The sequence below is a fragment of the Mus pahari genome, chromosome 3, assembly GCF_900095145.1.
Source record: "Mus pahari chromosome 3, PAHARI_EIJ_v1.1, whole genome shotgun sequence".
NCBI lineage: Eukaryota > Metazoa > Chordata > Mammalia > Rodentia > Muridae > Mus > Mus pahari.
The window spans coordinates 90,888,273-90,903,995 of NC_034592.1; the positions used below are offsets into that span (position 1 = coordinate 90,888,273).

Consider the following 15,723-nt stretch of genomic DNA (forward strand, 5'->3'; position numbering starts at 1 on the left):
TTTTTTGAGACAGGGTTTCTCTGTGTAGCCCTGGCTGTCCTGGAACTCACTTTGTAGGCCATGCTGGCCTCAAACTCAAAAATCCGCCTGCCTCTGCCTCCCGAGTGCTGTGATTAAAGACATGCGCCACCATGCCTGGCAAATTTAGGGAATGTCTTAAGTGAACCAAGATATGTGTTGTCATAGCATGAGGCTGACATTGCCCCTCATGTCTCATGCAGGAGAAGCCCATGATGTAGCTAGAGAAGCATCTAGAATGGAGAATGCTGTCCCATGGTACAAGTGAAAGGGCACATAAAGATTAGAACTAGCAAATAGATCACCAGTGGTGGGCAAGTGTCACAGGAAGGCTCTTGACAGAGGAATCTTAGCTAGGGATTGTCAGGGTCTAAGCAATTGGGTCTTGTACGATAAAATTTTAGAAGCTAGGTTCTAATCCCACCTGTGTTAACAATATGGGTGGTGCCTGCATGGCGAAGAGCAGCATCTCTGGTACTGCGTGTCTAGATCCATAGAATGGACTTGGGTGAATTTTGTCCTGGGTTTTTACATTTTTAAATCATTTTTAAAATAGCTTTTTTTCCCCAAATGTTATTTTAATTCATATAGGGAATTCAAATAACACAGAGCTGTTCTGGTGAACCTGGGAGCAAGTCCTCCTCCCCACAACCCTGTGTTCTTCTCCAGCTCTAGCTCTGGGGAGACCTTAGACCAGGATTCCAGGCTACCTTGGGACACTCTCCTGCATCTGCGCCCGATTAGCTGGAGCCACTTGAGTCCGGGATGCTGTGAGCAGGGTCAGGTCCCTTTGTTTACTTTACAGTGCAGGCTTAGCCTGAGGCACACATAGTTGAAGATATTCACCTTCACTGATGCTGCTGATACGTTGTTCTTGGCTACATACCCACATAAAGGGCACCCACCCGGTAGGCTCTAGAAAGAAATCAGAGTCACTTCAAGGGAGTGAAAGCTGATAATAGGAATGGAATCTGGATATCCTCCATCTTACTCCTCTGTGAATGAAAGTCCAAGAGATGGGCTCCCTCCTAGACAAGAGAAGCAAAGAAGTGATGTGTTAAGGCAGGGTTAGGACGACCTCTAGGGACAGTCTGCCATACCCCTGGACACAAGCTACAGGCTTCCTCAGCTTCCTCTCTTTATCCTGAGACCCAATCGCCTTCTTGGTTCTAATAACACTCATATTACGTACAGGTATTTTGGATCGTTGTCAGATTCTGCTATAGTTTTCAGAGGCTTCGTTTCCATCTTCTGTTGAGATTCTTCGAGAGTAACAGTTGTGTGTGGCATCAGGGAGGGATCTGATCTATGGATGAGTAATGGCTTCTTGGATGGCAGTTGGAAGGGGTAGTTTCCAGCAGCAGCAGCAGCAGCAGCAGCAGCAGCAGCAGCAGCAGCAGCAGCAGCAGCACAGCTAATAGACATTAGAATGAAGAGAACATCCAAAATTGTTTAGGATCCTGTTTAACCTTACTGAAGCTTACAAGTCATATTACTTATATTACTTACAGGTTATATTACTGTTTCCTCCTTAGATTTAAAGAAAGAATAGTTTGAAACGCATGGGCTGGAACTTAGCTGGCTAGGCGAGATGTCACAGAATAGGATACGTTATAAAAACTTAAACTTGGAAGAAGATATGACACGGAGTTACATTTTTTCATAGCCTAGTGTGCCAAGCCCGGTTCTCGGAGTCTCAGAAGCTTCTGGAAAGCCTTGGAGCAGCTCATCCATTGTATCACTAAGCAAATATGAATTGTGTACTTACCGTTGGGAAGTATTGGACCGAGTTCTTTGAGTCAAACAAGGACCCACGGGCATGATACATGCCTTCAGTCGACAGGGAGATGAGTCACACAGAGAAAGCAACCCTCAACACTGGAGCACCAGTAGTAACCTTGTTTTCTCTGACACGCATGTGCTCCATGCAGCATTTGCCATCTCACCCTGAGAGCAGAGGACATCTGCTCAAAATCACACAGCTAGTGCACAATGGGGCCTGTGGAGTCCCCACTCTTCACCCCATGCTCGTCTGCAGCCCATGTGCTACCAGCTTAAAACTGAGTCTTAAGAAGAGAAATTTGAAAAGCATGGCAAGACAGCACTAGATACTATCTGAAGATGGGAGGAGGGTGAAGGAGGATGTCATAAGTTAGACAGAGTGCAAAGACATCTGAGGAAGAAGAGAGGGGTGATGCTTGACGCGAGAGAAGGGAGTCTAGGGAGCACAGCGTCAGCAACCAAGGGGGTGGAGGTTTGCAGAGACAGCGGCTGTCGCTGGCGCTGTGGGCGGGGCAGCCCAGGCAAGGACTGAGAAGGGGCTTCGCTCTTCGTCCCTCAGGCAGCTGTTAGTCATGTCCTGGGCGAGCTGTTGGAGGATAATAAAGACAGAAACCAGAATTCCTTGGGCTGTGTGTTAATCCGGTATAAAACTATAGTGGCCCATCAGGCAGAGCCAGTGTGGGGCAAGCAGAAGCAGCAGTGAGAGCAAGAAGTTCCGTAGAATTTGTGAGCATTGCTGGATTTTCTCATTTTCCAGGAGAGGATGGGAAGCCCTGAAATCGTGTGTGTGTGTGTGTGTGTGTGTGTGTGTGTGTGTGTGTGTGTGTGTATGCACGCGTGAGAGAGAGAGAGAGAGAGAGACAGACAGAGACAGAGAGAGAGACAGAGAGAGACAGAGAGAGAGAGAGAGAGAGAGAGAGAGAGAGAGCAAGAACGAGCACATGTGTGATGTAGCTTCTGCTTTCTAAATGTTAGTTCATCTTTTAAAAGTAAAATTTAGTTAAGAACTAAACATGACATATCTATAGGTTGAATTTATCATATCTGGACTCCTTCCAGAAGTTTCAAAGCAAAATGCTGAAGCGTCTTGATCCACTTAGGACTGTGTTTGCAGCAGGCATACATACCTGGTTACATGCCAGTGGTCGCTTATTCTTCCTTAATTAGGATGGGTAAATATGAACTCACAACAAAAGACGACTCCATGACAGGAGAACTGATGGCCCAAGAGAGAAGATCAGAGCAACGTGTTCGTGGGCAGAGGAGGAGTTTAGTTAAGAGTCCAGTTGTTGCAGGGTGGTGGTGGTGCGTGACTTTAATTCCAGCACTTGGGAGGCATAGGCAGTTGAATCTCTGAGATCAAGGCCAGTCTGGTCTACTGAGTGAGTTCCGAAACAGCAATGGCTACACAGAGAAGAAACCCTGTCTCCAACAACAACAACAACAACAACAACAAAGCAAACAAATGAAAAAGAGTCCAGCTGTTAGAAATATAAGTTGTAACCAAGATGGCATGCTGGGAAAGTGGAGACTAAGGAGCAAAGAGGTCCTTTCTTTCTCCTCTTCCGTCCATGCGGTTGGCCATCCTGAGAATTGAAGGGAAACCCAGACAGATTTTCCGGGGTGTGCTTTGGAGGACAGCAGTGCGGCAGCTGGGAGGGGCTGCCGGCCTTCCTGTCGTTGCTCTGTTTCTTTTCGGAGGACAGAGTTACACCCTGCAGCCCAGGTCGGCCTGGAATTGGGTCCTGAGGGCTGGCATAGCAGGCCTGAGCGACCACACTCAGCTGTAAATGGGACACAACTTGCTGTCTCTGCTTGCTTATCAGTCCGCTATTGATTACCTGAAGCTGTACTCCCAACTGATGGCTGGGATCCCATATTTCTTTCTTTCTTTCTTTCATTCATTCATTCATTCATTCATTCATTCATTCATTCATTCATACATGCATTGTTGCTATACCTCTAATTGACCTCTCCTGTTGTTTACTCAAAAGTGTTCTGACCATAACGTGTGTATTTTATTACATGTGTACATATATATATATATATATATATATATATATATATATATATATATATATAACTCTAGCATACTTTTGTATATTATGTGTATATTACATATAATTATTACATATACACGTGAAAATGCTATAGACCACATTGACATTAACTTTCCAACTATGCATTTAAAACAATATCCACAGTTCTTAACCTTTTCATTCCACCTAGAATAATCCTGTCTGTCGATCCCAGGACACTCTTAATTTCACTAGTTAGTTCTTCGGGTCCCACAGAGCAAGAACTTTCCACGTTAGAAAAACAGAATTTGGCCTCGCTTTTTATTCAAGTGGGTCGGCCTAGATGGCCTGATCTGAATAAAATGGATAAAGGCAGGCACCTCTTTGTCTGACAATTTGAAAGTGATGCTATTTGAATACCAAGAAGCTTGAAGCTTGACTGCGGAGCCTTCCAAATTAATCTAGTCTTGTAGGAAAAAAAAAAAAGAAAGAAAGAAAGAAAAAAAAGAAAATGCCATCAAGAAACAGGGGATTTGTCAGCCGCCCTGCTTACACTTTTCATATAAAACAGAAAGGTTGGCAGATTATAGACGAAAGGTCAGCTCAGCAAAAAAGAAAATCTGTCAGACAATCTTATAACATAGGTAACCCAGGGCAGAACTTGGAAACTGCGAGTGGATTCTCAGAGAGAGGGGAGTCTGTTGGCGGCGTGTAAATATCATCACCGCTCCTGTGGCTGCTCATTTCGGTGGCTCCTTCTCTAGCGGAGTCCCTGAAATCTGATTTAAAAGACACAGAGGATTCTTGTTTTTCTGAGGAGGATTTACTTCACAGAAGTTTCACCTTTTATTTCTTGTTTGTTTGTTTGGAAGAGCTAAAGGGGGTGAGGGAGTACTTCGTTTGCCCAGTGTCTCGGGTTCAACCCGTCTGAACCAAAAATCTAAAAGGAGGGAATAGTGAGAAATGGAGCAACAGTAGCAGTGGCGTCTACTGAATGAGCGTCCAGTGAGCCCAGCATCACCGACAGGAGATAGACAGCCACAGTGTGATGTGAACCGGTAGCCAAGGCCCACTCTGGCAGGACCTGCCTCAGGACACATTGCTGCTCAGGAAAGCGTTTTTCAGCCTGTTCTGACTCGAGGAACCCAGACGAATAATCTGTGGGTGCATAATGTAACCACAGTCTGCCACAGCCTCACCGTATCAGCAGGAACTGTGCTGGGAATTGGAGGCCCTGTTAATCCATCTTTCATCTGTGCTTCAAGTGCAGAATCGTGCAAAATAGCAGCACCGTTCTAAGGCTTTTGCAACACACATCACGCTCCTAATTGCCCAACTTGCATAAGCGTGCCTTTGAGAGTGGCTTCCTTCTTCTACTGCACTCTTCCCCACAGCCCTGCAAATAACTGAGGCCAGAGGTATGTCACACAGCAGAGTGTGCGGCCATCAGGTATCTCTTGACTCTTGGCCTGTGTTTCCGATTCCCTTACTCCACAGAATCATTTCCTACCATTGCTTTCGCCTTCTCTGGAGTCTTCCCGTTACAGCACACACAATATATGCGATTTTATTATCCTTAGAAACTGAATATCAAGAGCTGAAGAAAAATTGCAATGTTATAAAACGTCACCACTGTCTCAGAGAAACACTTGTGCTAGCAGCTGCCTGTGCTTCAGGCCGCTGGCACGGTGGAAGCTCTCTAGTACAGTCTTTATAGATTGCTCTGCTGAAATCCAAGTGCCAATGGCAGAAGTTACTACCACTCCCAATAAAAAGTCTCTTCCCACTAAAGCTTCCTTAATTAAATCATCAGCTTTGGCTTGCTGGTAAGGATCAATTCTTACAAGAGTATTCTCTTTCCTGCTCAGGGTAACCTTAATTCTTCCCAGAATGGCAGACAACATTAATTTTGCACTGGACCCAGGAGCCTCAGCAAGGTGGAATTATATGTGCCTCCTTCCCACCCTTATTTTCACCCCAAAATAAAATAAAATGAGCCATAGTCCATCGGCGAGGTTTGAGAGATGGGTAGGGAAAGGATTAATCTGAGGATGGGGGTGGCTGCCTGGCTCTATCTCCTCTTGGAAATTTGGTTCTTATAACATCACAGTGAGTTATTAATATGTATGACCTGTACTTTATTCAAACATTATAAATCTATGCAGGAGTCTGGTGTTTGGGTTTTCCTTTCTAGCTTTCATTCTTCTTCCCAGAATTATCTCATTTCGATCGAGAAACTTTTGCATAAAGAGCGCACACCGAGAACTTACATTTCCATAGCATAAATATTAAAGGGGGGTTAAGCTTTACAGTTTCTTCTCCCATCCCAATGGGAGGGAAGTTGGCCTTCCAGTCACCGGCCTGTAATAGTGTTCTGTTTACTCAGAAGCCAAAAGGTAAATGTAAAATTAGACTTGCATTATGGCATTATAGGCTCCTTATCTGGACTTAGGATGCACTGTTGAATGCTTTGTTTGAAGGGTATACTAAAAATCTAGCACATATGCAGGCTGTTAAAAATACTTGGTTGTCTTAATTTATTGAGAACCAGACTGAGTCCAAGCCTTCTCTTTAGGATCATGGTCAATCTTTACACAAAACAGAACAAAACCTGGATAATTGTGTATGCAGTCATCACAGTGGATCAGTGCAGATAGTCATCGTGGTGGCTTTGTGAAATATAGAAAGAAATGGCGCTGGAGAGCTTGACGCCTTCTTAGCAGCTGTTTAGATCCATATAGCTTACTGTTTCCCGGTTATTTTCATTTTTGGTAGCATAAAAGAGTAGCCATAAATTTTGGTTTACATGGAAATAGAAGGAAATGTGTGAGTACTTCATTCGGGTGAGCTGTCTGCTGATCACAGTCTTGGCTGTTGTATTTTGTGATGGGAAATGAATGTGCTAATTGGCACTTTTCTTTTTTTCTCTCCTTCTGGTTATTACAGGAAACCTGCCATATGAATATAAAATTGTGATTGCTGGGAATCATGAACTGACATTTGATAAGGAATTCATGGCAGACCTCGTTAAACAGGACTACTACCGTTTCCCTTCTGTGTCCAAATTGAAACCAGAGGACTTTGACAATGTTCAGTCCCTCCTGACAAACAGTATTTACTTACAAGATTCAGAGGTAACAGTGAAGGGATTCAGGATCTACGGTGCACCCTGGTAAGTGCTCATTCAACAGGTTTCCTCTGTTTTCAAGTTGGGAACAAAAACAAAACAAAAAACAGACAAACAAACAAAAAACCCATGTTTGGGACTTAGCTGCTTTCCATGAAAATGAATAAGATGGAAGGAAAGGCTATTGGTTCATTGGCAAGCAAGCACATCATGTGGTCCCATTGCAAATCACAGTCGTGGGTATTTTCATCATCAAACAGACTCCTTTAGGTGACAAGAACAAAACTAAAACTTTAGTAGACATTATGTAGTTATACGACTGGGGTTCTACATGTATCTGTGCAAACATACAGAGACTTGCCAAAGACTAATCTGTTACTCTTGACAGATTTAGCTACTCTGAACATTCCATGAGAGTATTTCAGTTGTACGAAAGCAGTCCTGAAATATCTGGCATATAGGTCAAGTTTTCTCAAGTCTCTCTACACATCAGACTGACTGGTTCTGTGAAGATAGCTTTTGAAATATAGTCTCTGAGACCTCCCTGAGTCTCCTCTCTCAGAGAAACCCCAGAAATCTGTGTTTTTATAAAGGCATTCCAGATGAGACAGATGCTCGGGCACTTTGGAGGGTGTTGATTGATAGCCCAGTCTAGAACTGGGTTCTGGAACGCATCCTATGGGCCTCAGCGTGGGGCTCTGGATCTTGGTTTCCATTGGCAGGTTTTAAAGGAGTTACTCCATGTTGCTGAGCCTTAGATTTTTTTACCTTTAAAATGGTGAGAATAAATAGTACCTTTTACCAGGTCGTTGAAGGATTATGTAGGTGGCACATGGAATGGATTTAGAAGCAGCCCTGGTAATTGGTTTACGATAATATTTATCACTTTCCTGTTCTTGGTTTTGGGGTGGACTTGAGAAAGTTACTTAGCCCAGACCAATGTTTTCATCTCTGAAATGAAAATGTTTGACTGGAGATTATCTGTATGAGACAATTCCAAGATTATCTGTGAACCTTGAATAGACCAACTAAACCTTCCCCATCCCTGCTGGAAAGCCCCCAAGACCTTTGCTACAAGCTGGGACAGAGCTGCAAGAGGAGAGGCAGAGCAGACTCCCATTGTCTCTCAAATCTTTTTTTCCCTGACTAATTGGAATGTATAGGGGGTGTGAGAAGTACATTTTGTTGCACTTCAACCTGTTAGTGATTGTGAGTTCCTCATTAACTACCATAAATGGGCACTGTTCTAAGTCTGCTGCTGTATCAGTTGTCTAATTTAGTCTTTAATGTTCTTGAAGGATTTAGATACCAGTGTACCATTTAGCAAGTAAGCAAACTAAGGCACGGAAGGCCAAGACTGCTTATGAAACCATAGGCAATGAGTGGTAGCCTACTTGCCATTGTGTCTGACTCCGGGGAAAATAGTGTGGCCAAGGGGTTGAGTAGCAATGGGAATGCTGATGTGTTTATAATTGCAGGTCTAGTTTAAATTGGGTTCTATTAAAATCCATACATTTATTTTTATGCGTGAGAAGATGACAGAAGGTAATAGGATGAATAGCATATATCCTGTTCAGCTGTGATTAAAAAAAAAAAGTGATATTAGTGTGAAACAGGGTGTTGATATCAGTGGTTTGGGATATGGAGCAGGATGTGAGCTTTTTCCACTTCCTGATCCAATTCTTAATACAATCTAATATTGAAGAATGACCTCTGGTTGTCAGAGGAGCTTGACATTCTGGTTAAAAATCACTTCTTCAACCGTGTCTAGTGTTTTTGAACAATCTACAGAAGGCACAGGACGTTGGGTTGTTCACAGTCAATGCTGTCAAAGGTCCCAGATCGCTAATCTCTGAAACAGTGACAGAAAAAATAGAAAAAATATCTCCCATAGTTTAAGCTGATCTAAATCTGCTTAGGGCAGAAGTAGCTAAACAAAATTGTAGCTGTGATGTACGAGGTGATGGTTCGGATCCCAAGGCAGACCTGGAAGTATCCCAAGATATGAAAATGTATGTGGTAGTTGGTAGTTAGTGTGGTGGGATATGGCCCCCATCTACGTGGTTGGTTCATGCTACAGACAAAGTTTACATCAGAACTAGATTACTATCAATTATAATTTTTAAAAATCATTGAAAATTTTTAATAGTTCAGTATTAGAGAAGTTAATTGAAATCAGAAACTAAGCAAAATTATTGTCTTGACATGTTGTCCTGAGATAGTTCCTTGTAGTGTGTATTGAGATTTTCAAACAAAACAAAACAAACAAACAAACAAAATAACACTTGACCCCCTTTGTTCCTGCTGAACACTTCTTTACAAAGAAGAGAATCTGTGGGTAGGATCTGGGACATCTGAAGGAGGGATTTGTCCCCTCCACCGAGGTTATTGGTGCTTTGGTTTTTGACCAAGAATCAGAAACTCGTGAAGGAGAGGTTTCTATTTCACCCTATTCTCCTGAGACATCAGTTTCACTATGAACATGTTTTGTTTAAATGGCTATTCCCAGGGTTGTTCCGGAGATTTCTGCCTGAGCATTTCTGTGCACAGAAGCCCATGTGTCCCATCTCTACCACATACTCCCCGGGGCTTTGGATGAGTTCATTTGTCTTTGCTTTGTTTGGTTTTTAACCAAATTCCTCTGTTTTCTCATCTTTACAGTGTCATTTCCCTCACAACATAAACTTTATGTCCCCACAGTGTAGCGAAGACCCCAAGCCAAGAGTTAGTATTTGAGAAGTGTAGCTGTCACCGTGAGCAGTGGAGTATTTCTGTTAACTACTGGAGACTTTACACCAGGAGTCAGAGGGATGTGCTCTGACCCTGGTTCATAGTTCAACCAAATCAATGTTCACCAAAGTTAGAATCTTCAAAGATAATACATATTGGTAGACATGGTTCTTTTAATGTCTTACAAATTTTTAACCGCGTTTACTATTAAAATTTTGCATAGGAGCAAAATTTGAGAGAAATTATATCATAATTAGTTCTTTTCTCATTTCAGGAGTTAAGGTTTTTTCATTGTTATTTTATCTCTGTGATTTCCCCACAGGTAAAAGCCTCCTCGATAGCCCAATACATATTCCAAAATAGTAGAAACTAGTTAATTTAGACTTCCATGATTTCCAGCAAATTTTCTAGAGGAAATGTTCAGTTATGAATTGATAATACTGTTGGTGGTTTTCATTCAAAAACAAAAATCAAAACAAGAACTTTTATCCTAGCCATTTTCATTCTGCCATCCAAGGGTTTCACAAAAGCAGTTGCCATCAGATGGAGGAAATTGCTCTAACTCTTGAATTTTAAAAGTATAAAGATAGAGTGTCGGGTTTTTTTTTTTTATTATATTTTAGAAAACATGCTTAATGTGCACAAGGCCCCAGGATTTTGTTCTGTGGCTTCACCTTCCACATAAGATAAAATAAAGTGATTGTTAGATGGTTTAACTTCAGAAAAATTGTTAGATGGTTTAACTTCTGAAAAAGAATATTCATCTGCCTTCACTGTGTGCTTCTAACTTGTGTCACAGCTGAAAGCTTCCCAAAGACTGAAGAGCATACTGTCCCTTCCTGGTTTACAACTAACTGGGAATTTATCTACAGAAGATAGCTTGCAACACATCTCAGCGTTCCTGTGTGTCTCCAAATGCAGCGTGCCATGCTACTCACTATATCTCCAACGCAGAGGACTGGGATGTGATTTGATGGGGCTGAGAAAATTTAGTGTTCCAAACAGCAGAAGTTGTAAACCAACCCGGATGTTAGTCTGGAAGAGGGGCTCCTTGAAAGGATAGAAAGTGTAGATGAGTTTTTCAGGAAGCTTCTTGCCCTAAGGGAGTACTTGGCAGGAACACAGTTTTCTGCGTTCTATCTAAATTTCTTCCCCAACTGCTTCCATTAACCTAAAGGAAAGCAACCAGGCTTGTGCTTTAGATAACTCGCTCATAGGATTTTCTTAACTTCTGCTGTCATTTCCTTTTGTCCCTTTTGGGAGACAGAAGAGAGGGATGGTGTCATCAGGCAGCCGGGCCAGCTTTGAAAGGTCACAGGCTTTCCATACCTAGTGTTCATGCTTGGCCTCCAAGATGAACCCCTATTTCCTCTTTCTGGTGGCCCTCTGTAGCATCTTTCCCAAAGACAAAGAAGAGAGACAGAAGAAGAAATTCAAATCTGTCAAATATGAGCCAGTGTAAATAACTAACTGCTTGTCAGGTCATACCAAAGGAAGGAAGGAGCCAAGGCCACACTTACTAAGGGGTAAGCAACCCCCGCTGTAAGAAGTAGCCCGACCCTGGCCACCGCCTGGAATGCTCAGACTAGAGTTGTTATCTTGTTCCTTGCTAGCCTGTACCTTACTCCTCTTGCACAAAACCAGCCTCCCCTAGTGTTTAATGAACATGAGTGGGGCTTTCCTATGTCTGGGAATTTGACCTCTCGAATCAAAGGGGTCAGGAACAAAGAGCTCCTTTTTCACGTTAGAATGGACACAGGTGTAATTTCTCATATTTAGTAACTGTGGAGGAAGTGCCCCAACTTCTACAGCAGGAAAATTAGATCAGGCTCGGGCCTGGTAGTTCTAAAATGGCCAAAAGAGGAAGAGAATGTCCACTGCCCTTCATTTTCGAAGGAAGCTTGAGCCTGATGCCCCTCCCTCCTCCATTCCTTTCATTTGGCATCATAAACACATTGAGTTCATTCATTCATTTAGATGTAATTTCCTCTGCCATTCTCTAAACCATCGTTAAGTGTCCTCCCCACTCTGTGACATTGATAATTGTGTCTGCACACCAATCGCTACAAGGTTGCGTGTGTTGTCTTGTTCTGATCAGGGCGACAGGGCTTTATGGTTAGGCTGTCAGAAAAGCTTTAGATGTTTTTACTTCCAATTATAAGTTCCGTAATGCATCGTGCATTTTGCTGACAGTCTCCAAGTTCTTGAAATAGTGAACAAATTAACAGCAGCTATTGAGTGAGAGGATTAGAAAGCCAACTGGCAACTCATGATGGAACTCAGATACAGGGATTGGGTGCAATGGGCTTGTTTATTCTCACAGTCATACTTTGTAATTAACTTAGGCAAAGAAGGAAGGGAGGGAGGGAGGGAGGGAGGGAGGGAGGGAGGAAAGAAGGAAGGAAGGAAGGAAGGAAAGAAGGAAGAGAAGGAAGGAAGGAAAAGAAGGAAGGAAGGAAAAGAAAACTGTCATGTCTTCATGTTCAGCAAGAAAGTCTGTTTGCAGATTGCAATCACTGTTGGTTGCACACACTGTTTGCAGGGGTCCCTGGCTTTTATTTAAGAGAATTCCAAAAGATATTGGCACACACACATACACACAAACGGTGGTGTGTGTGTGTGTGTGTGTGTGTGTGTGTGTGTGTGTTAAACAAATATGCACTCTGCTTTTACACGATTCTCTTTAAAGGCCCAGGCTAACATTTCATTTTGCTTGGCTTCATGCCCATAGGCACAAACCTATGGCCATTCTGCCGAGGTGTAGAGTTACAGGGCTCTGTTTACATTATTGCCTGTTTCAGAATGCAGCGGACTGCTCTTAAAGCCACACAGGATCAGATTCACTTCTGGTTTTAACAACTGCCTTATTTATTTGAAGAAGAAAAAAAAAAGGACAAAGCAAAACCGATTGGCTTTGCTTCCTACCTCCCATAGATAGCCAGTGCAGCGCTGTAAATACCACCTCCAAGGCCAGTTTATGCAGTGTGTTGTGTTGGATCCCATTCAGACCTTTGTGCCAGCTGTCCTAACCAGCTTGTCTCTGTATCCTCTTCTGGTTGGAGCCTTTATGGGAATAGGGCTGAAGTATGATCTGTAGCATTCCATTAGGCTTCAAATCTACTGCAGTCACAATTTAAATCTTTGCTTGGATGTGGCTGCGCCAGTAACTCAGCAAACAGCATGGATAGACTCCCATTTAGAAGGTAGTATTTCACTCAGACTTTGTACAAATGATGTCTCATTTGGGCCACCTAGAAGTTCTCAAAATCACATCATCACTCACAAGAGTTACTCAGACCCAAGATTTCCACACACTGGTGTGCTGGGTGTTGTTCGGCACTGTTGCTTTTGGACAGAGTCCAAGTTAGGTCAGAAGGTGATTTGCCCAGAGTCCCAGAGTCACCGTGAGAAATAGGACCTGGACCCAGAATTCCTTTGCCAAACCTTTTACATTGGGATAGTCCAGCCCGGACTGGAGAGGGGCAATGTGAGAGTTGAGAAGAGAGAAATGATCTGGTATCTTCTGCATGCTGTGCTTCAGAGAATGAGGAGTTTGGAAAAGAAAAATCTTCATCTCAGCATGCTGCATGGCATTCTGGTCTTTCAGCTTTGTGGACATCTTGCATATACTACAGATCGGGAGCTACAAGCCCATCTCTTGTGGCTGCCCCTCTCCCTAACTTAAGCTTCTATAGCAAGAAGGGTAGAGGTGGCTGGGGATATGTCTCAAGTGCTGGTCTGGTGGCATGTACTCCAGTGGAAATCAGGTTGACATGGGCTACTGGAAAGACCTGAACCCTGTCACTGAGGTTTGGCTGAGCTGGTGGGCAGCTGGGTGTCCTCCCATTCTTCATGTTACAGTCATAGGCTCCTCCTCCTCATCCAGAGTTGCTGCTGGCAAATAAAAGGGGTTTCTAATGTGGCTTCAAGCTCCACAAATGGAACAGTGACCAATCAGCTTTGTTCTCTATACTAACTCTAGGCTAGCTTAGTGCAGACTGAATGCTCAGTCCATATCGAATGAATAAATGCATGAGTGAGCAAACAATACAATGGAAGCAGAGAGATGAGCCAAAGGGTTACACCAATGAGATAGCAGTTATAAGCAAAATGCTTCCAATAAAAGTCAGGCAGAAGCCGGGCAGTGGTGGCGCACACCTTTAATTCCGGCACTTGGGAGGCAGATACAGGTGGATTTTTGAGTTCAAGGCCAGCCTGGTCTACAGAGCAAGTTCCAGGACAGCCAGGGCTACACAGAGAAACCAAATCCTGTCTCGAAAAACCAAAATAAGAAAAAAAAAAAAAAAAGTCAGGCAGAATGTATGAAACAGAAGACCAGAGATGGAACAACAAAGGGGAACCAAACAAAGCTCTAAGCTGTGCCCCAAGCCTTCAAGAACAGGTGTGGACCTTCCTGGACCATGGGGAGTGTGGAGAATTCATCTTGTCCCTAGGTGAGCATGGTGTCACAAAAGCAAGGGAAAGGGAAAGACAAACTTGACTTTAAGGCCCTATGGATTTCACAGAACAATGATATCTTTGTGAGCCATATTATTCTCCCTTGCCTCAGATACCTCACTCCATGCTGTGAGTGGTGAGAGAACATGCTAGTACCCTTAGAGAATGTGTCTTCAGGGCTTCATTCAAGAAGGACAGTGCAAAGCTGATATTGTTGGGAATCTGGACCAAGCAGACTCAGAACATCCCCTGGATAATGCAAAGGAGTCGCAGATGCCTGCTTGGTGGCTGGATTCTTTATGGTCGGAGAACTTTACCATTTATTTACTTTTGAGGTATTTGATAGGTGGAGAGTTCTTAGTCTGTGCTCTGAACTCTAAATGTAGGTGGCTTTTTCTATAGTGTACCCCTTAGTAAGCTATTCAGGTCCCTTGACAAGCTCAGTCCATGCCAGCGTGCGTACCACTCTATGCTCTCCCCTGTAGCTCAAATGTGTTCACAGATCAGACCAGGTAACTATGTCGGTTGCTTTAATGCTCCTGATGGTCTGTGATGAAGGTGAGCTGGGCCTCCTTCCAGGCATTGGAGGTTGCTCTGCCACCGTTTCTCCCTGCCAGCTCATTCCACTGCCTCCTCATAACATCACCACAGGACTCCCTTTCCCCCTCTTCTAGCACTTAGCCTCTCTAGGATTTGTTTGTAAGCCCATGGGAAGTTTGGTAGAACACAAGCTCAACTGTGTCATGCTCAAGGACATATCCCTGCCACTGAAGACCTTATTGAAACTGGACTAAGCCCTACTTGTTGGTTCTCTCTTCTCTTAAACCATCTGTTCTCCCCAGGCTAACACTTCTGGGGAGCTTAACAGGAGGATGCCATACCCTGAAAACTTAGCTCCCTATGTCAGTCACAAGCAGGCCCAGTCTACTTGCCAAATGGGGGAGGGAGACAATTCTGTAAAATTGTGTAGGCTCCGGCTTTCAAGAGTCTGTCCTAGCAAGCATGCATCTTGGTTTTATCAGTTAGACCTTGATAAATGTATGATCTACTCACTGAGCCATAATTGAATTTGTCAGATTGTCATGCAAACAATACCTGACAGGTATGGAGCATCACCTACATGAATGTACTTCGTATAGCATGTGTTTAAACTTGGCCATGTCTCTATAGATGTACCATTATCACTACCCCTTGAAAAACTAGAAGACTGAGCCTTAGAGATGCTAAATAACTCACCTCGTGATCCTCACTTCACAAAGAGCAGGAAATTCCAAAAGTCAGACTCCAGTCTGTGTGGTTCCATAGCTTTTTATTCTTTGCCTGTTTGGTAGTCTTTATGGGATTTATAAGAGATTGTGTTTGTCAACCTCTTGGTACTCATTAAATGATAATGAAGTATAGGTTTCTTCCTATACTTTAGTTCTGTGATGACTGGTGTTATTTTTTTGTCTGTATATGGTCAAAGGAGATAAATAGGAAATTTAATTCAATAAAATGCTTACCCCTCTGTGAATGTGTGAGAGAGACAGATAGTCAGACAGACAGACAGACAGACAGACACACACACACACACACACACACACACACACA

The 15,723-nt window shown here is 43.2% G+C and overlaps 1 protein-coding gene across 3 annotated transcripts in view; it reads left to right on the forward strand.

The window, feature by feature from the left end:
• The window catches only part of Mpped2 (metallophosphoesterase domain containing 2), a 174,235-nt gene that overhangs the window by 84,117 nt on the left and 74,395 nt on the right, over positions 1 to 15,723 (forward strand). For all 3 annotated transcript variants that reach the window (XM_029536897.1, XM_029536898.1, XM_029536899.1), the window contains one exon: positions 6,765 to 6,990. In XM_029536897.1, the coding sequence (XP_029392757.1) occupies positions 6,765 to 6,990 (226 nt within the window). The remainder of the gene's footprint in view (positions 1 to 6,764; positions 6,991 to 15,723) is intronic.